At 32.2% G+C, this 25,808-nt stretch overlaps 3 protein-coding genes across 7 annotated transcripts in view; 1 reads left to right on the top strand and 2 right to left on the bottom strand.

Moving 5' to 3' along the window:
- Window positions 1–640: 640 nt before the first annotated feature.
- Window positions 641–20,435, top strand: Hex-A (Hexokinase A). 5 transcript variants are annotated; one of them, XM_013317948.1, is made up of 10 exons: window positions 641–976; window positions 1,950–2,033; window positions 10,359–10,521; window positions 11,373–11,554; window positions 11,779–11,952; window positions 12,973–13,072; window positions 13,909–14,098; window positions 15,858–16,063; window positions 17,163–17,389; window positions 19,766–20,435. In XM_013317948.1, the coding sequence occupies exons 1-10, from the start codon at window positions 950–952 to the stop codon at window positions 19,853–19,855; spliced, it is 1,443 nt and encodes a 480-aa protein (XP_013173402.1). In that variant the 5' UTR covers window positions 641–949; the 3' UTR covers window positions 19,856–20,435. The 5 variants fall into 5 exon arrangements, with proteins under 5 accessions (XP_013173402.1, XP_013173403.1, XP_013173406.1 ...); XM_013317949.1 differs by lacking the exon at window positions 12,973–13,072 and adding an exon at window positions 12,354–12,453 and having other exon boundaries at window positions 644–976; XM_013317952.1 differs by lacking the exon at window positions 1,950–2,033 and having other exon boundaries at window positions 644–976.
- A 2,613-nt stretch (window positions 20,436–23,048) lies between these two features.
- Rab4 (RAS oncogene family member Rab4) lies at window positions 23,049–24,992 on the bottom strand. Its single transcript, XM_013317743.1, has 4 exons — window positions 24,816–24,992; window positions 24,661–24,741; window positions 24,166–24,498; window positions 23,049–24,089 (listed from the first exon to the last, which is right to left on the bottom strand). The coding sequence occupies exons 1-4, from the start codon at window positions 24,829–24,831 to the stop codon at window positions 23,875–23,877; spliced, it is 645 nt and encodes a 214-aa protein (XP_013173197.1). The 5' UTR covers window positions 24,832–24,992; the 3' UTR covers window positions 23,049–23,874.
- Window positions 24,993–25,579: 587 nt separating this feature from the next.
- HPS1 (Hermansky-Pudlak syndrome 1 protein) overlaps window positions 25,580–25,808 on the bottom strand; it is an 8,992-nt gene continuing 8,763 nt past the window's right edge. The window contains exon 10 of the mRNA XM_013317686.1: window positions 25,580–25,622. Coding sequence (XP_013173140.1) covers window positions 25,580–25,622 — 43 coding nt within the window. The remainder of the gene's footprint in view (window positions 25,623–25,808) is intronic.

Raw genomic sequence — 25,808 nt, 5'->3', positions numbered from 1 at the left:
CCTAACAGTGAAAGAATCTTTCAAATCAGGTTAACATAATCAAGTTTATTCAATGCAAACAAAACAAATCTTTCCTATTTATAATAGAAATGGATAATAAGTTAAAAATTACAGTATGCTGTTACTGTTTTCTGCATCTTCTAGAGATCGCAATTAAATTGTGCTTATTACGCATGGATCTGAGAGTTAAGCCCTTTGTTATCACTTTGAGATAGAGCCCGACCTCAAGGCAAAGGCCGTGCTTTAATTAGTGCAGCAAATACTATTTCCTATTTATTATAAGTCAAGTCGCGCGCTGAGTTACAAGTTTTTTGATATCTTGTCGCGGTAAGATGTGAATTATTAAATAGTTTTCTCCCCAGTTTTTTTTTAATAATAAAAAGGCCTAATGTCTTTCCCCTTTTTAAGGCACGGGATTATTTTATTAACGTGATTAAAATAAATTTCAATTTTATATTTTCTGATGAAACAACAAATTATTAGCTTTCTTAAGTTTTTTTATATTATTGTTAGTAATTGAAGTTTTTTTTTAAATTGCACCTTTCAGTATACTTGAATAGTTGGGTGTCATCCAATGTTGCATAGCGGTTGAGCCAAAGCGTCCGCTGCGTGTTGTTACCTAACGAATAAAGTTCTCTTTCAGTTTATGATAGACCACCTCATGCGAACAAAACGTCATTATCGCATCGTAAAAGTGAATATTATTGTTATAAAACCTCTTTATATAATAACATCTGAAGGATAACATTACAATTATAATTCTTGATATGAACGTGGCCATAGCGGCAATTCCGGTCTTAATTTAGATAAAGATTATATTGTGGTAACAGCACAGATAAAGGATTTTATTGTGGGCAATTCATAGAAAAGACGTGGTGGCTTAATATCGAGGACATTTCTTTGTTGTTTGTGACACTCAGTGCTTCAGTCGACGCATCTTCGCAGCAACATGCCAAAGGAATTGGTTAATAGCAAGGTAAATATTTACATTAAAATTGTGGCTTTACACTGATTAAATTAAAAACAAAAACATATTGTCAATACAGGGGATTATTCTCTTTGAGAAAACAAAGGTGAAATATGATTTTGTATTATACATTTTTTTGACAGTGGCAACTCTCAGTTATACTCTAATGCACACAATTCTAATAACGTCATTACGTTATGTAATATGTTTTCTTCAAGCCGTTTGTTTTTCTTTGCATATAAGTTATGTAAGATGTATCTTGACAATGACCTCTATATAAGAAAATAGCTGATAGCTGTTTAACATAAATACATATATAATAAATAGAATAATAAAAAATTGTATTATCCAGTAATATTTAATAACACTTGTACGAAAATAAAGTGACATGTAAATTTTTTAGACGGGCTATAATTATATTATACTAAGGGCAATTTAAATTTCTTAAAATCTAGTAAACTTTTTTATTAAAATTTGTGTTAATCGCCACTTATTTTAATTAATCAAAATCAAATTAATATAGGATGCTTTATAACATAAACCACAAGTTTCAATTATTTCTACTATCTAAATTAAATAAAAAAACTACAACAAGAAAACTTAATAAATATCATTCTTATGATAATTACAGATAATAAGTAACACACGACACGTAGTTTCTACGTATTCTATAAAACAAAACAAGCACACAGACACGCGGACTCGCCAATGTTATAATGATAACAAACTGTCGCCCGCGACTCTGTCCGCCCGGAATTAAAAAAAAAACTAACTAAAACTTTATTAACAGTCTATGTGTTCTTCCAGATTATGTTCTACATCTATGCCAAATACCAGCAAGATCCATCCAGCTGTTCTGGAGTTATCTTCAAACAAACATTCATCTATCCATCTATCTAAACACGCGCATTTATAATATTAGTTAGAAGTAAGATTAGTAAGATGTAACAAATTAAAAACTACCGAGTAAACTTTTTTATAGGGTGGCAGCACGGTTAGCCTCTCTTGGTTTTGTCCTAGTTTGAAATGCATGCAACCTCGTTCAAAGACATCACTCCATCCGAAGGTATGAAAAAATTGTCAAAAGAGGCGGGAAGTTTTGATGTGACAAAACCATTTTGTTTGTTTTTCGTTATAAGTAACGTTCTTGAATACGGCTTGATATTTTAAACATTAGTTATCTGTGGGTTTTTAAGTTTTTCATTGCTTTATAAATTACCGGCAATTTCTCATACAAAATACCTATATTACAAGGTTGTTGTGGTGTCTTCATTGCTTGCCTATGTCATTTTCCACAAACTTTGTAAATTTCTACTATTGTAAAAGCTGGTAATCAGGCTTCCCTTGCAACTGACATTTTACATCTGTTATCATTTAATTTTTTTATTACTTCGCAGAATAAATACATTTGAAGATTACAAAATTCAATAATTGTTTTTCTTTTTTATAGTTTTTTTTTCATATATAATATTATGGTACTACTACCCTACTTCGTATTTACATCAATAAGCATTACGCACGTGTAAACTAGAGCCGTAAATCCCCAGCTAGCTTGAGGAAATTGTGTTGTTTCGAGGCGTTTAATATAGTCTGCTCATTCGGTATATTACTTTACAAATATGTAGATTAAAAGAGCTTAACTTCAATTATGATTTTTTTGTCAAAAGTGTCCGGAAGAGACTACTGAGAAAACTGTGAAAAAGTTAAGATGTTAATAAATTTGTATCAATGATTGGTAAATATTCATGGTATAATTTAAATTTGAAAAAACAGGCGGGAAAATGCATTGAGCATAATACAGAATGTTTTTTAAAACGTAATAAAAAAATAAAACCATTGCCAAAACTAAAGTCTCGTTCCGTAAATAGATAAATTATTGTCGTTAAAATCTTTGCAAACAAAATAAATGTAAGTTAATAAATTAACAATAAATAATTTCATGATTCATTCATCTACTATTTTTTTTTTACCTTGATTGACACGTGATCCCTCTATGTAGAAAAAATCACGTGCTCGTAAAGAAGTGTGTTAGCATCAGGTAAACATTATATTAAATAAATTAAATAAAACGTAATCTATACAATTATAAAATTGGAATGTTTGTATGAAGTATTGAAAAACGTGAAAGAAATGTATTTGCGTTGTTTATAACGAAAGTCCAAAAGTCTGTCTAGGTAATCTCCCAAACAGCTAAACCGATTTTGACGGGGCTATTACCACAAGGCGTCTAATATATGCGAAAGTAACTTAGCCTATTTTTTTAATTCCACACTGACGAAGCCGCGGGATACCACAAGTTTAAAATACAATAAATTTATCACATGCAAAAGCATGTGTCATCAAAGTTGAATGCACTCGGAGTACACGAAATTATTTATTTTACTTCGAACGAGGCTAGTTCTAATATTACACGTGTTGTGGGTTTCCAGTGCTTAAACATATGTAAAAAAAGCGTATTGTCAGGTTTGTTTTTTCGATAGAGTAAGATTGAAAAAATATTTTTTATGATATAATCCTCTTTGCTACTGTCTTACACAATTAAAAAAATGGCCACAAAATACAGATTTTTATGTTGATAACATATACAAGAAGGAGAATATATTGCGTCCATTACAATAAAAGATTAAAAAGAAAAAAATTGATTAAGATGATCTCATTCATAGAATGCACATATCAGTTTACATATAATATTGCTAGTTGCATACGCAGTTATACACACAGTTGCACACACTGAAAACGCACGACTAATGAGTTCTCAGAATTTATTGAAGTGGATAGACAATTGGATATACAGGACAATTTAAATATTAAGACACTTGTGTACTTACGTCAATAACAATCAGTACAGTTTGCGGGACAAGTTATTTTATGCATATAAACCCAAATGACTCATGTACTATGAGGTATATATTTTTGTAGTAACCGTTAACAAGGTCGATATCGTTCCTGACAGGTTCTTACACACTATCCTCTATAAGTATATTCAATATTGCACGCAATATAACCAATGTTTAATCTGTAAATTAAAAATAATCTGTCAAAAATCTGTCCAGAATCAATAGTGCACCGTAGTTTTGGTTTCTTTGTTATTGTATTGTGGATATTTACATTTAAAAATACTTAAGAATACTTTTTTTCAAGATAAAAAGTAATATTGGGTAGAATTGAATGATTTTTTTGCTATTGTATCACTTAATCTTTATAACCTCAAAGAAGGTTATAATCAAAATACAATTCAGAATGGCCATCGTTGATGTATGTTTATTGAAATAGAAATATCCGATTAATTTTATCATTATTTAAAACATTTCCATTAGTAAAAGAATTAAGCACTTTATAAAGCCCCGAATACGACATCGATGAGTAATTGTTATTTATTTCTTTATGATAGGATTTATATTATTGGTACTAATAGTGTAATCAATAATACCTCGAACTAATAAACTCCGAATTTGATAACGATCAAATTTGCATTTGTGCCGATGCGAAGTATAAAATTGTACCAATAAAACCACTCCGCAATTTAAATCACCAAAAATGGTGAACTTCGCACATTTGTAATTTGCCTACGCAAAAAAATGATTGATGAATAGCTTATCAAACAAATTCATTGGTAAAATTTGCGTTTTTCCAACAATTTGGAATAGATTTCTTTTTAGAATTCGACAAGTAAAATGTCTGACGCTTCATGAAAAAACATAAATGTGGTTTCGATATCTCAGTTCTATTGATATGGCTTCGATAACTAAGTTAAATTGATTACTGCAGCCCATATCAGGACTGTCTAGTCGTACAAGAATTCAGTAGAAAGCAGCTTTCTATGTTTTTATCGCTTTATCGGACAAAAATAGCAAAATATGAGAAAAGAAACTAAAAAGTAACTTATACTTTCCTTTGGTATTGCTTTTAAATAAAATAAAACTATTTTACTGCTTATTGGATTAAAGGAAAAAAAATGATTTAGCATCAAAACCGGTTTTTACAATAATAACTATGTATAAAACAAGGTTAAAATCATTAAATGTGACAACAATATTGATTTAAGTCTCGGTATTATCTTAGTGTAAAGCAATACTTGAATTAAATGAAAGCACGTATATTAAGCAAGTCATATAATATTTGGAGACTGTACACGTGTTTGGTATCATGCATCACAATACATGTTCGGAGGCACGTCGGCAGGCAGTGACACACCTCACCTAGCCTATTCCAAATACATATAAACTTTTAGTTGTATATAACCTTTTCTCAGAAACCCGCGTCTGTCTTATCAATTTAATGACTGAATTCAAATTTACTCAATACTTTTGGTTTTCTATCCTAAATAAGAAAAGAAACTTTAGTTGAAAACATAAGAAATTAGGACATAATGCCTATTCCTATTGAACTTTTGATCCATTCAACCTAAGCAGAATTTAAAGACAAAAAACAAACTTTTACATTGCATTTTCGCATGCACTATACTATACAGGCGCAATTTCACCAATTCCTACGACAAGAAAACTCTTATTAACACTACCTTACACACATAATCTTTAGTAATAACGATATCATAGGTAGAAATCAGAATAAGTTGAGATCATGAATTGCTTGGGACTTCTAAATTTAGATACACCGACTGTGCTTCAAAAATTAAAAATATTTTCGAAAGTAAGGATAAATTCCAATCGGTGCATTTCATAAGGCATTCACAGCTGTTGCGTTATTTGAACGTGGATTGCGTGAAGGGCATCACGTGAACGGCAAGAACGCGCCGCGCCGCCGGTTCGATTCGGGGGCCGGGCGTGACGTCACACGGCGTGCGGGGCCGTGCGGGCGCCGGGGTGCGAGGGGCGCGGATAGCGCGGCCGGAGCGGAGGGTGTGGTGCACATGCGCCGCGACCGCGTCGTCTCAAGGTGACCCTGTGCTCGCCGTGCAAGTGTCCGACCGACGCCGCGTCGCACGTTAATCGGTTCCTTTCACTTGTGCACGAGCAAACGGTCTCGGATATACCGGTATTCGTGCGAACACGGATATCGGCCGTGTCTCTGTGCCCGGTGGAATTTATGACAGCACCCTGTGGACGCCAACGCTACTTGTTCATCATCTTTTATCTCGATCGTCGCGACTAACAAGACGAATCGATATGCGTCAAGCGAGGGACATCGTGAGTATCATAATCTCAAATATTTGTTAAAACTAGCATACGAAAAATTTCCAATAGAAGCAAGTTATATTTCTCAATAATGTTATAAATGTAGTAATTGACACAAAGGTGTAAATCCATACACATTATGTCTGCTACCTTGAATCATACGCTAACTTGTATAATGTAATTAGACCGGTCCGATCAATGATTGACTGAATTTATATATAAATACTGACTTTACAATTACGAACCATTTTAATGCAATTAAAATTAAACATTGGTGATTGAGCACCTTGTTTGTAAAGTACCCACCTCCATTTTTTATCTATAAAGCTAAAGCATGCTTCTTGAATGAAATGGCACAATGTGAGATTGATTTATGAAAGCTTATAGTTACTTGTGTTGAAATCCTTAGGGTTACAATGTTATCATAAAAGTTCAACCAAAGATTTATTGAACAGCATGTAGGTAGATCGTTTTTTTTTTAATCCTGAAAAAAATGAACCTAGCTTTGATTACATTGTTGTGCAATTTAATCCTGATTAGGATGTTACACGGCCTTTATTAAATTAACGAAAACGTTAAATTAGTTAATATTAATAGAATGGCATTTAAAATCAAAACAATGTCGAAAAGTTTAAAATTGACATTTTGAAGTTTAAACTCGTCTTAATTTAATTCGTTGTGTCATAAACGATAACACATTATTATACTGGATATAACCAGTAATTTAAACGATTTGATAATTTGACAACCACGTATTTACCAACGGAAATTAATTCAAAATACATGACTTTATCCATGTATAACTAGTATTTAAATAAGTTGTAAAGCGTAAAGGTCTGGTGCACGATATATTTATTATTTTTTATAATATTTACATATCACTTATGACAAAGAGTATATAAAATGCTTATGATACAAACTTGCAACACTGTATCAAAGAATTGTCACCTGTCATCTTTGACATGTTTGAGATAATAATTTTTAAACGGGGATTTTCGTCTCAGAAACCCTCAGTTAATGTGACATTACCAGTCTTAAATATTACAACAATATCTGGTTCATTTTTCATAAAAGATAATATTTTTTTTATAAAAAAACAAGAGATAATATGCATGCATAGTCTTATATATTAATCCTATCTTTTTAGCAATTGCAATGGAAAGTTTCTAATTGATTGCCTTTTGAGATAGCGATTTATCAGTGAATGCACGCAAATAACGATATCTAAAAAGCGATTCGCCGTTTTTATCTATATACTCGAACTTAAAGTAGTGCGATAAAACTGTCTGCTACGTACAGATTTTGGGAATGTCTGCTATCATTCTTAATATCTGTTTTGTTAGAGACATAAAATTCAGCCTATGCAAATAACTAAACATTGTAACAATTAGAATACGGATTGTATTTAGTTAAAATAAACTCAACTATGACGAAGAAGGGAAAGCAGAGACATTATATTGTAAGGTACTTGCATAACTCTGCATCTAACAAAAATACACTGGTCACATTTAGGATCTATGCAGGTCTGCGAAAGTGCTTATATTCATTATGCATTTTTCTTCATCTTCATCTTCTCCGTCTTCATCTTCTTTCGATGCGTGGCGATCATTAAGCAACTTACAATCTTGACACCGCATCTGAAAAGCGCATTCGCTTGAGACTACTACCGAACTACTATCGTAGGTTCTTGAGTCAGGATAATTGTGATATTTCCCATTCCCCATTAATAAGTATACGTTTTCCTGCTGTAGATGATTTAAGGCTGCTAACAAAAACATTTGTAGGTGTATATTTTAAAACAATTTCGTCTTAAAGATTGAGAATGTAAAACGGTCAGTAATAATAATCACCCACATAATAGGTTAATCGAAAGTAATATTTTAAAAATGTTTGGACATCTCTGTATTCAAGTAACAGTGCGATTCCACAATACCGTGGATATTAAATACAAAAATTACATTTTAATATGATAAAGTAATAGATTTTCAATAGTAATATTGTGGATGTTTTGATTTTTAAACATCGCGTCGCCATCACGAGACGAACGAAAATAAACAAGACGTACAAGGAACAATGCCAAGAAAGTGTTCTGAAGTGCGTTTATCCTCCGCACGAGTTGTACGAAAATAAAACTTTACATATCGCCTTTTATGATTCACAAATACAGGTTTCTATCGATACAAACCATAAACTTTATCAAAGAAAGTTTTCCTGTTATTGCGCAATAAATGATTAGAATTCAATAGGAAATTTACCTACTTGCAATAAGTTTTGCGTCTTTTACATTTTAATTCAAAATCACTATCTGGATTTTAGACAAAAATCTTTTGTACAAGTGTCTACAAAAGATCCATCATGTTACATGTAAAACTGTAGGCCTCTCAGGTCTTTGAATAATTTCAAATTTAATAAAACTGTCTGTGATAGCTCACTAGAACAGATTTACATACAGACACATACGAGCGAAAATAAAAAACAAAAAAAAAACATTCGGATTAATTATTAAGAACCTCTGTCTATTCGAAGTCGGTTTAAATATTTTCCTGCTTCGGAATCACTTGGATAAAAACTTATCTTTTGGAGGAAAAGATACAAATTTATTTATTTAAGACAAGTAAGTTAATAATGTAGACTACTGCATCGGTTCTTGGAATAAAATGACATCGTCGGCCTTGACGTCACAGGTCATTGCATCCTGTCTAACTCAGTATGGTTTGACTGGTTGCTCGTACACAGTGCATACCGAGTAGCCTGCGCCTGCGCGTTACCTACAAATAGTACTACTAGAGGTCAATGTTTTACGTAATTAAAACTTTCCTGTTCACATTTACCGTAACTATGTTAAATGTTGTTTACTCTTTTTAACCTAACTAATTAATATGAAAACATCGATTTTTAGTACTAACCTACATAGTTAACCATTGAGTCAATAGATTTCTCATTCTAAAACAGTCGTCTCTTCGGATCATTTCTACTAGAAACTATCAAATATATAGGTTCGTGTTGATAAAACATTTTAAAGTCAGAAATCGGTACATAATTATTTGGTCCCACACTGATGCAATTGTAAATATAGAAAACGTCGACTCGAGGAATTCTGCTGACGTCAGGAACAAGCCCACGCGTCAGCCAATCACATCCATACACCAAGAGGCGCGCCTGAGGAAATACAGATATGCAACTGATATACGCCATCGCTTACTAAACCCCAAAATCAAAAATTTGCATCGACAACACCTTAAAATACTGAATACATTCTTATTAGAAAGGTAAATAGAAACGTTAGACGGATAATAGTTTAATATATTTTCCGTTATTTAAGTTAGACAACTAGCTACACTACTCTTGCACATACGTTGTCGGTGCACACGAAAGGGATGACAACAGTTTATTATCATGAATGAAACGTGCGCGTTAGTCAGTTCAGTTTGAAACACGTTCGAGTGCGACGGTCAACGCCGCTTTATTCGTATTCCTCATTTTATAGTTGATTCGGTTAGTCGTACTCGCGTTGTAGACGACAAAACGTGTAGTGTATATTAATCCGGTATAATTTTTTTAATCCAATAATTAAAATGGGTATGGCCGTTAATAACTTACCACAGGTGAGTACTGCATAATACAGTGTTACATAATTTTTTCTTAAAGTGTTTGCCGGTTTTGTATTGATGGGAAAGCAACCATAAGCAATGTATAGTAGAGAGTTAGTAATGACCGCTTTGACCTTCAGAACTCGTTCGCGATAATAGACGATTTGCCCGCTACGCTATACCTAGTTTGTGGGTAAGGAAATTGCATTTGTTTGGACCGCCTTGACTTTCGCATACTATAATATATTTGATATCTTTGTAATTGTAAATCAATGGTCGGCTCCCCAAACAATTTTATCCAAATACTTTTTGCTTTTTATGACTAAAGTTTACATATTTTTGGGTCAATTGAATTAACATGCCGTATACTGTAGCAAGAATTTCAATTTAATTAACATTACGAAAACAAAATCTTTTACTGTTAAAAGTAAGGACTTTTACTAGATGTTTAAAGTGGCGATTTTATATTAATACGATTTTCATTAAATAATAAAACATTTCTAAATTAATACGGACAAAAACATAAAGAAAGTGATGTCTTTAAGTAGGTACAATTTTACTAAACCTTGAATTATTTTTTATCGTAATTCTATCCATACAGTTTGTTATAAGTTTATAAAGCTATTACTATAAACCATTAATTTATCTATTTTTTTGATGGCACAGATCCGCGAAGAATGCGAGGTCTTTCACCTGACGGATAAGCAGATCAGGGAGATAATGAGCAGACTACACAACGACCTGCTCAAAGGACTGGGAAAAGACAGCCACGCCACATCTATCGTCAAATGTTGGATAACATATATACAAGATTTACCAAATGGCAAAGGTAATTATTATATCTTATAAGCCAAGGAATATAATTTCACGACGGCCTCGGAAATGTTTATGACTTCCTGCCCGTCGAGGCCTACTTGAAAATTGAGACCAAATAAATATTACATTATCTCTTTATCGTAATGCACGTTAGTATATTAATGTTTCTTTTTTTAGCAAATTTCAAGGACTCATTAGACTTGTAAATTTTCGGATTGTAATTTGTTATCAGGGTATCCACTGCCAAAACTCATATTGTCATGTCACATTTTCAATGAAAAACAGAAATAAAAATGTTTTATACATGTGTTTCGACAGTGGAAATCCACGCTAACATTAATTTTTAATAAAATTGCTATTTTTGTTTGCTAAATTAAGCAATTCCTTCTAAAATTTTCAAAAAAAAATTTGCCAAGAGATACGTAATGATGAGAGTACAAAAAATGATAAAAAAATTATACGCTTGAGCATGTCTTTACATAAACTGTTGCTGTGTCATTAAAATGATGAGTAATGACGCGTTTTAGGAGGTAAATTTACCTTAATACGTTTTTTGCTATTCAATTGTATTTATTTTAACTAAAAGCAATATCGTAAATCAGTTTATACTTTCTCACACCTTCAAACTGAAACTTTTGTAGGCCCATTTACAACCTATAAATTCTGTAAACTTAAGTAATTACTTGATAAACATATTTAAATAATACACTAGTTAGGGTTCAGTACCTAATATGAAAAAAACGGAACACTTATAGGATCACTTTGTTGTTCGTCCGTCTGTTTGTCAAGACCCTTTTTTTAGGCATAAAAAAGGGTCACACTTAATTAATATATTTTTATTTAACTATGTATGTTTATTTTCAGAAAGAGGTAAATTTTTGGCGTTAGATTTAGGAGGTACAAATTTTAGAGTGTTAATTATAAATCTTGGAGAGAACCATTTCGATATGCAGTCGAAGATTTACGCCATTCCCAGCCACATAATGACCGGCACTGGTGTGGCGCTGTTCGATCATATCGCCGAATGTCTGGCTAATTTCATGAAGGTAACACTCAATATTATTTTGCATACTTTGTAATACAAGAGATTTAAATATAAATAATTATTGTTTAATATTTACGTCACATGGATTTCATGATTTTTTGACACCTCCCACCCCCATGATGTATGACGTAATTTATAGTGGACCCTAAAGAACAAGACGTAGAAAATTTAAAGGCAGATTTATCATAAAAATTTAGCATTTTTAATTGCTGTATTTTTTTAAAGGAACACAACGTGTACGAGGAACGTCTAGCCCTTGGTTTCACATTCAGCTTCCCGCTAAAACAGCTGGGTCTCACTAAGGGCATCCTTCAGCGTTGGACCAAAGGTTTCTCCTGCAGCGGTGTGGTCGGCGAAGATGTTGTCCAAGGCCTTAAAGACGCCATAGCGAGACGAGGGGTATGTAACATTAGCTTTTGTACATTCAGTGCCATCAACGTAAAATCCTAGTGGCATTGAAAGTGTTAATAACGGATGTAGTAGTCGCCTCAATATTTTTGGCACCTCGAGTGCTCCTCCCCCATTTGGTGTACTTTTGCGATGTTCCGAACCGTGAAGATGTTTAATTTCCCTTATATCCGTCATTTGATTTAGCACGCAAGAATGTAGGGTATTCTTCTGTCCAACGTGCCAAATCAAGCGCCGGGTGATGTTGATTACATTTTTTTTTAAATTCGGATTGCAAAAGTTTTGATATGTACGAAATGGAATACCTCTGATAATTATTACAAATATTTTTTTGTATTGTATTGATATACAATTAGAAAATTTTGGAAATAAGGGGGTCAGAATTTTTACAGGACCTTTCGTTGTCCGTGACGGGCATTCTTAACGATGCAAGCGGGGCTCTTATGTCGTGCGCACATAAGGACCCCTATTGTCGCATAGGAATTATAATCGGTGAGTTGACGATGATAACCGCTCTCTCTTAGCATAAGGCATGTTATTTGGAGCCGATATGAGAGCCAATAGAGGCTTTCAATAATATATTTTCAATTAAAGCATATCATGTTTAAAAAAATGTAATAAATCTCTTTTGTTTCTGGTAAATTTAAATATCGAACTGGTTTTACGATTCTAACCTTGAAATATTTGTATCGTTTTTTTTTTCGTTATAAACTTTGATGTAATCTTAATCAATTCGACGTATAGAGAAAATTGTTAAAAGAACCATATGTCGTATTTTTTTTATTATCGCGTGATGAAATGTTGCAAAATTATATTTAATTAAATAAATTTAATAGTATTTTTTGGTGTTGCCAGATACAAATCTAATTTCTCGTAAGTTTTCTGAACATGATATGTTTTTATATTGAAATCCTCTATAATCATCATCAACATATCGCGGGTATATCATATCGTAGGGACTGGAATGACGACTATTTCTTATTAAAACCGCATGTTTTCTCACTCTTGTAGGACGTACAGATCGATATATGCGCTATCCTCAATGACACAACTGGCACATTGATGTCTTGTGCGTGGAAAAATCACAACTGCAAAATAGGACTCATTGTTGGTAGGTTTATAATTGATTATGTCGGTTTACTATATAATTCTATGTCGGTTTTGGTGTATTTTGTGCTTCGCTTGTCTATAATAATCTATGTCGGTTTTGCTTTATTCTTTTATTTGCTTGTCCATACTAATCTTTCGTTTGCTCATGCGAGTTGTGTGATAACATTTAAGAATTTCTTCTAATTCATTACATAACATTTAAATCGCACATTCCTATGTTTGTATATGTATTTTCATTAGTGTAGGCCTTATTTTAATAGACGTAGGAATCATTTTTGTTTGAATTGTGTCTTTAAAAAAGAACAACAAAAGAAGTCAACAATTTTTTTATTTAACTTATATTAATTTCTATATTAATTTTATAGTATATAGATGCTACAAATAATATGACTACATAATTTAAAATAATTATTATAGTAATTATTTACGACTTGTGATAATTATTATATAAATAAAACTATCTTTGCTGTAAGTTTTTTTTGTAAACGTACATTTATATAAACATAAGTATAGATAAATATTTATCACCATTGTATTGTGTATTCACTGCATTTAAAACATTTCATAATTTTAAATTTTTTGCATGTTACTAAATTTTATTAACAATTATTTTAACTCCTCCAAGAATCCCAGCAAATATCTCTGAGAAGCTGATATTTTTTTTAAATTTAAAACAGATATTTATTGTCAAGGTCATTTAGCGATCATTTGTCCGCTTGCTTAGTTGCCATCTTGAAAAAAAAATGTATGCGAAGAAAAGTGTCACCATAGACTAGAAATATCGTTTATTTAGAGTTTATTTTTGTTTAGAGAGAATATAGTTTATTTTATAAATAGGTACTGGAAGTAACGCGTGCTATGTAGAGAAGACGGAAAATTGCGAATTGTTTGACGGCGAGCCGGGCAAACCAGATCTTCTTATTAACACAGAATGGGGTGCATTCGGTGACGATGGAACACTTGACTTCGTACGCACCGAGTTCGACAGAGACGTGGATGTCAACTCCATTAACCCAGGAAAACAAATGTAAGTCCCATACACACATCTTACTAATATTATAAATGTTTGGATGAATGGGTGTTTGTTAAAAGGTATCTCCGGATCTTGACGAAATTTGACACACATGTAAAGCATAGTATAGAAGAATATTTAGGCTACTTATTTTTTTTTACGCGCAGATTAAGTTACAGGCAACAGCTAGTCTGCTTATAAATAAATACGACGCATATTTTATGTTAAAACTCGTATATTTCAAAAGATGTCCTCTCTTTAAATTTTCATGTGTTCATTATCTAATAGTTAACATATTTTTTCAAATGATTATATCACATGTCACAATATGTGACAGTTTAGTGAAAATTTCAATATATTGAAAATATGAAATTGTAAATATAATGGCGACAATATATGGAAAGTAATGTTTGTGTGTTAAGGCGTTTATTTGGAATGCTATATTGTTTAAATATTTTGTATTAGATTTGTAAATTTTGTTACAAAAGTTAGTTTTTACATATCGATCCAAATATCACGATTGTCGCACAACACTGTTTCCCGCGAATTTGTCTACCTACATTTTTTATTGTCAAATTTAGGTTTTTATAATTTACTGCATTGTCATGTCATATTATCATGATTGTACGATGTATTTCATCATTTAGTGCGTCATCTTAGCAAGAATTCGCCGTCGATAAGATTGCTTATCGTAATTCACGCCATTGCGAATGTCTACAATAGTACTGATTATTACAATGAAACAAATCACTTAAACTGACAAACAACATGACACTGGTAGAGAGATAATATATTTTAAACAAAAAAAGCCGTCTGGACCAGTATAATACTACAACCGCACTATACAGGTGTCAAGTGGAAGTAATTCCGCATTTCGTCTGATCACTGGGTGTCGTAGGCCTTATTTTAAAATGGATGGGCACGGTAGGTTATTTTTTTTTTGGGGCGGTGCTATGCCGCCCTGCTGCTCCCCCTGGCATGTTGTGGCCAGACACTTTTGGATTCTTTATTAAAATCATAAAATTCTTACACTAGTTACTTATAAAATAATAAATAATTCCTTACTGCTACTTTAAAACTTACAGGGTGGTTTATTAGGGAGGTTATTGCCATGGAAGTGACGCATAGGAAGGTAAAATATTTTCATTCTATGCGTCCTCTCCTCTGCAGCATAGCAATTGGAAAATGTTTTATATATATTTTGACGTGATTCATAAACATCTTGATATGTTTTTATCAAATATTAGGCTATTGTGCCAAATGATCCAAAAGCATAAATTTCCTTAAATAATTTGTAAAAAAAATATAAAAATACTAAACTTTATCAGCTTTGAAGGCCGTCTGAGTATATGACCTTCTTAATTAATTTCTGATAAAAATACATAATATAGCCTAAAAAGTTTAGAAGTTTGTTTTTTTTTCTTTCGACATTTATTACAAAGCTCTACTATAACTATAGAGGTAAAATACAGTTTTTCAACAAACCACAAAATTAAAAAAAATAAGCGACCGCAGTACTGAGTATTTGATATAAATTCCAGCTTGATAGTTACACGCGTTTTTGAGAAAAAGGGTCTTGACAGACAGACGGACGGGCAACAAAGGGATCCTATAAGGGTTCCGTTTTTTTCATATGAGCTACAGAACCATAAAAATTAGTAGATTAATCAAAAAACATGACAGTTAATGCGAAGTGGTGTTTAAGATAAGATTTTTAAAATGGCAATTATCAGTTTACGATAAGAATTAAAAATGATTAATGATATTGTTACAGACAAGAGAAGATGATATCTGGAATGTACATGGGCGAGCTGGTCAGATTGGCGCTGGTGAAGTTCACACGCATGGGCCTGTTGTTCGGAGGACAAGGCTCAGATATGCTGTTCGAGAGAGGCAGCTTCTACACTAAATATGTCTCGGAAATTGAATCCGACAAGTTGGGAGACTATACTAGCTGTATGGAAGTACTCGAAGAACTAGGTAAGAGATAACTAAAGGTTTAAAGATTTAATTGTTTGTATAGGCTCCGTAACTATTGTATCCAAGAGTGACAAAAGCTATATTTATTATTATACTATTTTTTTCTTAATTTCCGCCCGGAACAAGTCAACTGTTAATAATTAATAAATCGAAAAAAAAATTATAACGCACTACAAGAGTTACTGACGTAATTGTTGATTTGTACGTAACGTTACACTGAATTTGTGTCGAAACGCAATCAACTATACAATCGATATTGTTATATAACACTTTGAACGTAATGTCATACGCACTTTATTACATCATACTTGTAAGGAAATCTATAATTTTGAAATGAAAAACATAGTTTCGACGTGTATAGTATCAATCAAATTTTACGACGGCTCGATATTGGCGTAAAAGGCATCCATTCTTGCCACCCACGGTAAACGCTCGCAGCTCACCAGGTTATAAATTTTGAATCTTGTTATACAAAACATTCAAACGACCTTCATATAAGAAGCAAATTATCACAATGCAATTTAAAAAATCCGGATATGGTCCAGTTTAAACTGGATTTACGTTAAAACTACTCGTATTGAAAAACATAAAATTTTTAATAATCACGTCCACATTTCATTCATTCAAACAAAACAACTGCTTACCAAAATATTTACTTTTCATTAGCAAAACATTTATAGAGGTCAATTAAAAGTTGATGATATCTCAATTATTATTACTAAATTGATTAATGGAATAAAAAATAAATACGTTGTAATTTGTTTGCATCATTGGATGTGTATTTGATTAAGAAATTCAAACACACTTATAAAAATTGTGTCAATTATTTCAAATAATGCGTCACGTAATGTTTACCAACAAACTTAATCCACTTAACTACTACTTAAAATGAAATATTAAAGCAACCTCAAGCAAGAAAGAAGACTCCACTCGCGTAGTATTAAAAAGAAATTGTCGCCTATATGTTCACCCACTATTTTCTACGTCTGTGCCAAATTTCAGCGAAATCCAAGCACCGTGCAAATCTTTTCATACAAACGTCTATCCATCCAAACATTAGATTTTATAATATTAGTAAGATATGTATGTATGTGTGTAGGTCTGTCGCACGCGACGGAAGCGGACATGGCGGGCGTGCGGCACGTGTGCGAGAGCGTGTCGCGGCGCGCGGCTCACCTCGTGTCCGCCGGCATCGCCACGCTGCTCAACAAGATGAAGGAGCCGCGCGTCACTGTCGGCATCGACGGCTCCGTCTACCGCTTCCACCCGCACTTCCACACGCTCATGTGCGACAAGATCGCGCAGCTCGTCAGCCCCGGCATACACGTGAGTCGCCCGCACCACACTACACCTCTTCCCTTACACTCTCATGTGTTAATACAAATGTCTCTCTCTGTGTAATGCATGCGGTCATTACTCTTATTAGGGTTCCGTAACTCGAAAGGAAAAAAACGGAACCTTATAGGATCACTTTGTTGTCCGTCTGTCTGTCAATACCCTATTTTTAAACATAATGACATTTTGGGCTAACGTACTCTCTTAACAATTTAATTATCCTGAAATAAATCCATATTGTATGTGGTATTATCAAACACTTCATGTCATTAAAGTGCACTAAAATATCTACATATTATGATAATAAGAGATTAAAATTTCATAGAAAATATATCCGCATTGCTGAATAAAGCAGTCAGTTTACTTTTAAATGTGCTTAGAACCGGCTTCGCAGTCAACAAATATGACATGAATAACACGAACAAGACAAACTCAAATTCTAGTCAACATATCTCTAGATCAACCGTAATATACATAATTAATTAATTCACTATGAACATTGCGGTTCATATAAAAATAAGTACAGCGCCTTACATATTAAAAACTCATGTTTCCACTAGCAAAACATATCGTCATCACCCTCATTCTTTCTAAGAAACATGAGATAACAATACATATTATAATACACATTTATATTTGCCTTAAACATGTTATCGTTGTTGATAAATGTATCGAAGACGAGCCCCCTTACAATAAACAATGAGTTCAATGTTCATTTGATAATGTATAACAGAGACCAAGTAAATTTATCACTTAATAACAATATAATAAGTATTATTATTGAAAATCAGATCCGTCAACCTTTTGGTACACACCTCCATGACGTAATACGACAATCGTGTTTCGTACATATCATTTTTTTTTTCATTTAATAAACGAGAAGATTGTACTGACCTTTAGTAATTCCAGTATAATAGATTGTCTATTCTTCTAATAATATTATATTATTAGATGGTAAAAGTGAGTTTATTTTGTTCATATCAATCTATGTGATTAAAGTTCGAATTTATTTAGTCTAGCCTTTGTAATTTTTTCTTCTGTTTTTATCCGACTTCAAAAAGGAGGTTCTCAATTCGTCTTTATGTTTTTTTTATAATATTTGTTGCTTCGCTCCTGGTTGTCCGATTTTCATATTATTTTATATCTATAGTTATAGCAAATTGACTTTTAACTTGCGGGAGTTTATCTAATTGGAATTTGATCCTAACCAACCAATGTCATAACCATATGAACATTGACTATTATGTTTTTTATTCTTTTTTTAAATCCGGTAACGTACAAAAGAAGAAAACAGAATTTTTATGGTAAGATCATTTCTAAAAAGAATCACGTAATTATTATTAAAAACAGATTTAATTTTTAATCGTTTCTACACTATAGTTTTTTGTTAAATAGTCTAAGATCAATCGTCAAATCTTTTTTACGTTGTTTACTATTACTTCAATGTGATGTTACATCCGTACCTTTAAACTGATATATAAACACGGCTAAATACTCACGTATGTTCGTCCGTGACCTTTACATATAACTATCTCATATAATAACTATCTTATCACATTTGTTAAACCGAATAAAGGAAACTACTACGAGGTAACTGGAATTTGATCCTTGACCCTCAGAGCGAAGTACAATGCCCCAACTGAATGTTATCGAGGCTTATTTAATATTCCATACACATTTCTGTGAAAATACCAAAAACTTTGTATTGATGCATTTAACTATATAGGAAATAATGTTATAACGAAAATCAAAATGTTACTTGAAACGAAATGTATTGGTCATTTGACCATTAAAAATGTCGATTTTCTGTAAAAAATTCTCCGAGGGTACTGTTTGATTATTTCTGCTGACGGAAGGATATTGAACGTGTGTGCATAAACCTTGAATAACATATCAGGTACAGGGAAATGTTTTAAATGAGAAAAAAAAACCTTTACAACTTCCTTCTTCCCCAAAACCTTTTATAATGTATTGCTTTACAACTTGTTTCGCATTCGGATTATCTCTATATTACATCTATTCATCGAGGTTGTGGAAATTTTACGTGATAGTTTTAGTAATTTTGCCATCTTCAATAGTATTTTGATCTCTTTTTACCTAAACTGTTTCCTTTTTCGAGATTGCCAAGTTATACCATTCGTATTTTACTCCAGATTGACATAACAGCGGGGTTAGACAAAATGCATACGCTTCGAGGCGATTCCATAGCGAACTTCAATAATGTATAAAACTGACAATAATGATTGTCGCGCGTCAGTTCCATACATTTTCGAAGTTCGCTATGAAATCGTCTAACTTCGCAGTCTGTTGTATTTTTTTTAAATATTACGTATTGTTTTCTATAGTAAAAAATGTAATTTGTTCCAGTTCGACTTGATGTTGTCAGAAGACGGTAGCGGTCGCGGCGCCGCGCTGGTCGCCGCCGTCGCCTGCCGCCAGAGCCTCGGCGTCGCGTAACCTCATCACTTACCATCCACCAGCCGCCATTCATCACCCGCCACCACCACCATACCATACCAGATCGAACACATGCCCTAACATTGTGCCTACGTAGATTATATTTTGTATATTTTTATTGCGAAATTGCGCGGAATCACTGGCCTTTTGCGTTCAGAGCCGGATCTGACGCATGACACAACTGCCTGATATATAAATACCAGATTATTAAAACGATGTTATATAAGAATGATTATATTTTGAAGTATTTTATGTTCGAGTCTTATATGGGTTGTTTTAATTTTTCCGAACTTTTTTTGTAGCGTATATTTTTCGTTAAGTAATTCTGAATATCCTTGTGTTCTGAGTAGTATTTCATCAGTGAAAGGTAAAATGATCGGCGCAGGCGAGCTACTAGGAGTGATTTATCATAGATTAATAGAGAATTATTTATTCGACAAATTCATTCTTTATGATATAGATATTAAATGAAAAGAACCATTTTTCTGTACAACAATCATTCAAATGTGTAATTTAAAGGCTAAATTCAAAATTGTCAGTTGCTATCGCTTTAGCAACTTGTAAAGGCACTAGATTGTTTGAAATAATAAAAGGGAATAAGGTTTTTAAATCCATCGTAATTAGGTTGAGAATACGTCGGCTTCAGTGGAATATTTGTAGTACTTCGTAGTATTTGCAGTGATCGCGAGATATCTCGTACAGGCCCCAGAGCGTGTTGTTACAAAATTATTTAGTAAGATATTAGTTATTTAGTTATTTTAACTGTGTGCTTGCTTAGATGTCGGTGAGACTGTGACTAGATGTCACATGATTTGTTAATAAGCAATTTAGATATGACTAATAAAATTATACATATTTTCGTTTAAATTATAATTTTCATATCCCGTTACTTAAATACAATAATGCATACTAAATTAAAATGTAAAATATTTTATAGAAAATACGATTTTTATTATAATGGATGACATCTTTTTTTAATTGTATATTTCAAATTGAAGAATAACATAAGAACGGCAGAAAAACCCTTATCTATATTATATTTCACTTAATATCCATACGTACTTATATTTCCTTGCTTAAACTTCTTTTAGTAAATCAAAAAATGATGTACACACTTTTCGATTTAGTATTTGAAGACTGATTTTAAAACATAATTCAATAAAACGAACTTTATTTCCCAGTAAATTAAAAAGCAAAAATAAATATAAAAAAAATTGTCAGTTATCTTTGCCGGCACGCAGAAAATCCCAGGCTATTTTGTTTTCAGTGAATAATAATATTATTGTGTTGTATTATTTTATGTTACAATTTAAATGTCGTGAAGAGAAATATTGTAGTTTATATTAGAAATTATAAAGTACTCGATATAAAATGGAATCAATGAAATTTGTAACACTTTTGAATAGTTTTTATTTATATGCGTGATATACACTTTTTATATAATAGTTATTATTCTCGAAAAGTTATATATGTGCAGTTAAATCCGACTTAAGTATGAACTGATTTTAAATTCAATCACATCTTATGAAAAAAAAAATTAATCATCGAATTAAAGTAAAATCTATATTAGAAGTGATAAAATAGAAATTACAAAAGTTACTAAAATGACGATTAGACTAAGGCATGATACACTCACCATGGGTTTCTGATATCAAAATCTCTGAATAAATTATATCATCATCTTTGAAAACACTGAGATAGCAGTATACAACATATGTTTTAAACGGAAATTTTGGGTTCGGAAACCCATGATCAGTGTAAACATCGAATGTCTGTATGAACACAAGTGTCTCTAATTGCAAAATTTATTACGAGATAATTTGTGTCGGTATATAATATGTCATTGTCTGGTACCTTAAGTCGGATATAACATGTTCACGACGTTATCTACACGTACCGGTAGCAATACACGAGAATCTCAGCCACGGCGTCGTCACCTGCCCGAGTGCACTCATTAGCTTCATTATTTCGATCATTCCACGTAAGGATCATTAAATCGCGAATAAAACTGTACGTAATTATAAATTTTGATTGTCAGGATTCTATTAAACTTAATTTTAATTAGTTGTATTAATTAAGGTAATCAATTTAATTATCGACTTGTTTTCAACAATGTTTGTAATCGAATTGATTTTTTTAGGAGACTTAAGTGCGTGTTTTAATGTTTTTACTGTGATAGAACTAGGACATATTGTAGAATTGTTTATGTTTTGGATTTTCTTTTTTTTAATTCGTTTCTGACGTAAATCTTAATTGTATTCTGCCATAATCATTATTCTTAGTACGAGAATAATATTAAATGCTACTGGCGATTGATTTTTTTTCTAAATTTATGCAATAGTTTTTTGCCCTAGCGTATAACTTGGCTGTATGTCAATAACATCCATTATAGTTCCTAGTTATATAAATTAGGTGCATTTTATGTTAAGTAACTTGTATTCATTAATGTTGCGTTTATATAACGAACAGTTTTGCGTTTAATTATACGGTGTTGTTTTGTGGATAAACAGTTACATACTATATAAACCTATGTAACGAAATCATTGTGGCAGGAATCCAGACCAAATTTTGTTTAAGAATATAACAAGGAGAATTAAATTTTTAGTTAAAATAATAAAATTGTTGTATCGAACTTAATTCAATAAATTTTACACTGTATTTTACATTGTATTTGTAAATCATAGTTAGGAATGGACATAACGAACTAAAAAAATAACTATTACTACTAATTTATGTATAAAGCAACTAGGTTTGAAGTATCGTTGCATCGGCATGTCTGTTCCTATCTTATTAAATTCATAGTGTTATTATTTAAGATCTTACAAATATGGTACTTATTCTGAAATTTATTTCTTGTATGTACAAATGGAAATATTTTATCTTTTTGTTTTTGCTCAAATTTTTACAAACAATAAACACCGGTTAACAAAAATGAGATTCTTTTAACTTTATTTACTTCAATAACTTAGTATATTGTTATTAACCCTAGAACCCAGATAAGACTATATTAAGAATACACATGTGTGAGACAGATGGACCATCAGTACGATTCTAGATTGTTCCTGAAGTGGTCGCCCAGAAAAAAAACTTAGTAGCCTATGTGTTCTTCCAGACTTTATTTTACATGTATGCCAATTTTCACTGACATCCGTTCAGCTGTTCTGAAGATACTCTCAAACAAACATCCATCCAAACGTTCGCGTTTACAATATTTGTGAAAAGTAAGATAAATATTGTGTAGTAGAGCAAACTGGATTTTTTGGCTTATCTGATAGTACCATTAGTTCGGGCGAGCAGGTGACTGGACGCCCACTGCTCCAATACTTAGGAAGAGATAATGATGATGAATAGAAAGATAATTGTCTTTGTTTAACTAATTTATTAACCAACCGTGCATATGCAAAGCATGAAATTATAATTATTCTTAGGATTTATTGTGTATTCTATGAGATTACAAATACATACTTAAATATATAATTGTAAATCATTTACAGTCATTTAAGGTGCATATTATATATGCCTGTGGTCACTAGCTTATATGCTAACTTAACCTAACATTCAGCATAATAAAAATTATCCTAAATATAATCAAGAACAAAAACATAAACAAAAATTGTTCCTTAAATTCATGTTGTGTAAGAAGTGAAATTATTTGAGAGAGATCTTTTTGAAAGAGATTCTGGGATAAGATGTTAAAACAAATTTTAATCATAACAAAATAACTATGAATCTACACATCTTACATATACAGTTCTTATCCAAAGGCTAAAATCAGTAATTCATAAATAAACTGCATATTTTACACCAGCTGGTAAGTTCCAAAAAATTTCTAAACTTTTGAGTTGAAATCACTTTTTCATATAATTTTTTTTTACAATTTAAACAAGATATAAGTATAATCTGGACAAGTCGTCACTGCACAAATACTAAGTTGCATTCAAATAGTGTCATTTACACTTCACTGTGGCCATGCAAATGCCTATCACAAAAGGAGGGTAAAAAATAAGAGATCTAGAAAGTTAAACACGACAAGCACAATCCGATGGAGCTCTGACAGGCCTCTTGGGTGGAGACAATCTTTTTGATGTTCCAGTACCATACTGTATACCAGAACCTATTCTTTCCGGATCCAATTCACCAGTTTCTATTTTAGCCAGAATGGTTTTTGAGCATTTTAAAAAAGCCTCTTCTACATTCTCCCCTGTTTTAGCACTTGTTTCTAGGAACATTAACTCTGTAATTAAAAGTATTGTCATTAATTTAATAATTAAAAAGCATTTGCATATAATTTTTTTATGTAAACAACTAACCATTTTCCTGGGCAAATTGACTAGCTTCTGAGAATGTTACTTCACGAGATTCTTCAATATCTTTCTTGTTACCAACAAGCAATATTACTATATTTGGACTTGCTAATGTCCGTGCATCTCGGAGCCAGTTAGCGAGAGCATTGAATGAGTCTCTGGAACTAATGTCATACACTAGCAAAGCACCAGCTGCTCCACGATAATATGATCGTGTAACAGATCGAAATCTTTCTTGTCCTGCTGTGTCCCATATTTGTAACTTCGTTGATTTTCCCCCAATGTTAACTATTTTAGATCCAAATTCAACACCAATGGTATGGCATCTGTCTTCTTTAACTAAAAATACAAAAGATTCATAGATCATCATCTTACTGGTAAAATTAAATTTTTGAATTATAAAAAATATTTTGTGTATTAGCTTTAGTGTTATGTATATGTAAACTTTATGCCAAAACATTACTGGCTTCAGCATGATCAAGAAGTAAATTATTTACTTACATTTATTTCCTATAAAATTATTGAGAAGGCTTGACTTTCCTGTTCCAGCACTGCCTATCACTAAGAATTTGAACAAATATTCTGAAACAAGTTGAAAGAAATAAGATTTACCAGCTACATAAGACGAAGTAAAAAGTACAAGAAAATATACTAACCGTATGTTTCAGACATTCTGAATACCAAAGTGGTATTTAGATATCATGAAATTGTACTATACCTATCAGTATTTATTTAGGAAGGAACTCTCTAATGTTCTCTAAGAATTTTTCAATAACATTTAACTTATTAACTCAATATTTTAATAGAAATAGATTCCACAGACAACTATAAAACAAAGATACTTTCCATAGATATTAGACATTGATTCATAACAGAACCTAACTTACAGAACCTTGCAGAACCACACAGAACACCATATACTCTTTATATACTCTTTGCAGAACACATTTCTATTCATAGACATAGGGTAATAATTTTTATCGTACTTTGACTTTTTAAAAGACACGACCTGTCAAGCTCGCCCATTCCTTTGTCATTCTACTTGTGTGATCGTTTCGGCATATCTATAAATTTTTGAGTTGATTGTGTTTTTAAAGAAATAATTATCAGTATGATATAAATGTTCACAATTGCAATCTATACTTTACTTTTTGGTAAACTGCGGTAGCTTTTTACCTAGTCCGTTTCTTCAAAGTCAAGACTTTATACGTTGTTCAAGAGCGTTGATAGAAAAGTAAAACCAAAACACACCACTCGGAAGCAAAACCATAGATCACTAAAGATTTTGCCGTCCATCACTGTTTCAACTAAAGTGACAGTGACATTTATAAAATTTTGTGTTAAGCAGGGGGTGGAAACTTAGAAGAAGGACGGTTTGTATGGAAAGTGGCGCCACCTTTTATATAATGGTAAACACTATTTAGTTATATTTAGTCAGCGACAGGTGGCAGGATTTGACATAACTGAAAATTCAAGAAAATATATTTTCAGTTATTTTTATTAGCTATATTTCTAGGTTTTAATTTTTATTACAATGTCTTTTCGCCAAAGACGACGTTACTGTGTTTTTGGATGCACAGATTTAGGTAAGTTAGAAGTCCACCAAAAGTCAACTATGTGCTCATCGTATTCCTATCCCAGGCTCTATT

Source organism: Papilio xuthus, unplaced genomic scaffold, assembly GCF_000836235.2.
Source record: "Papilio xuthus unplaced genomic scaffold, Pxut_1.1 DF826933.1, whole genome shotgun sequence".
Taxonomy (NCBI): domain Eukaryota; kingdom Metazoa; phylum Arthropoda; class Insecta; order Lepidoptera; family Papilionidae; genus Papilio; species Papilio xuthus.
The sequence above is the reverse complement of the archived record's forward strand: the minus strand, read 5'-3'. Positions and strand labels throughout refer to the sequence as shown.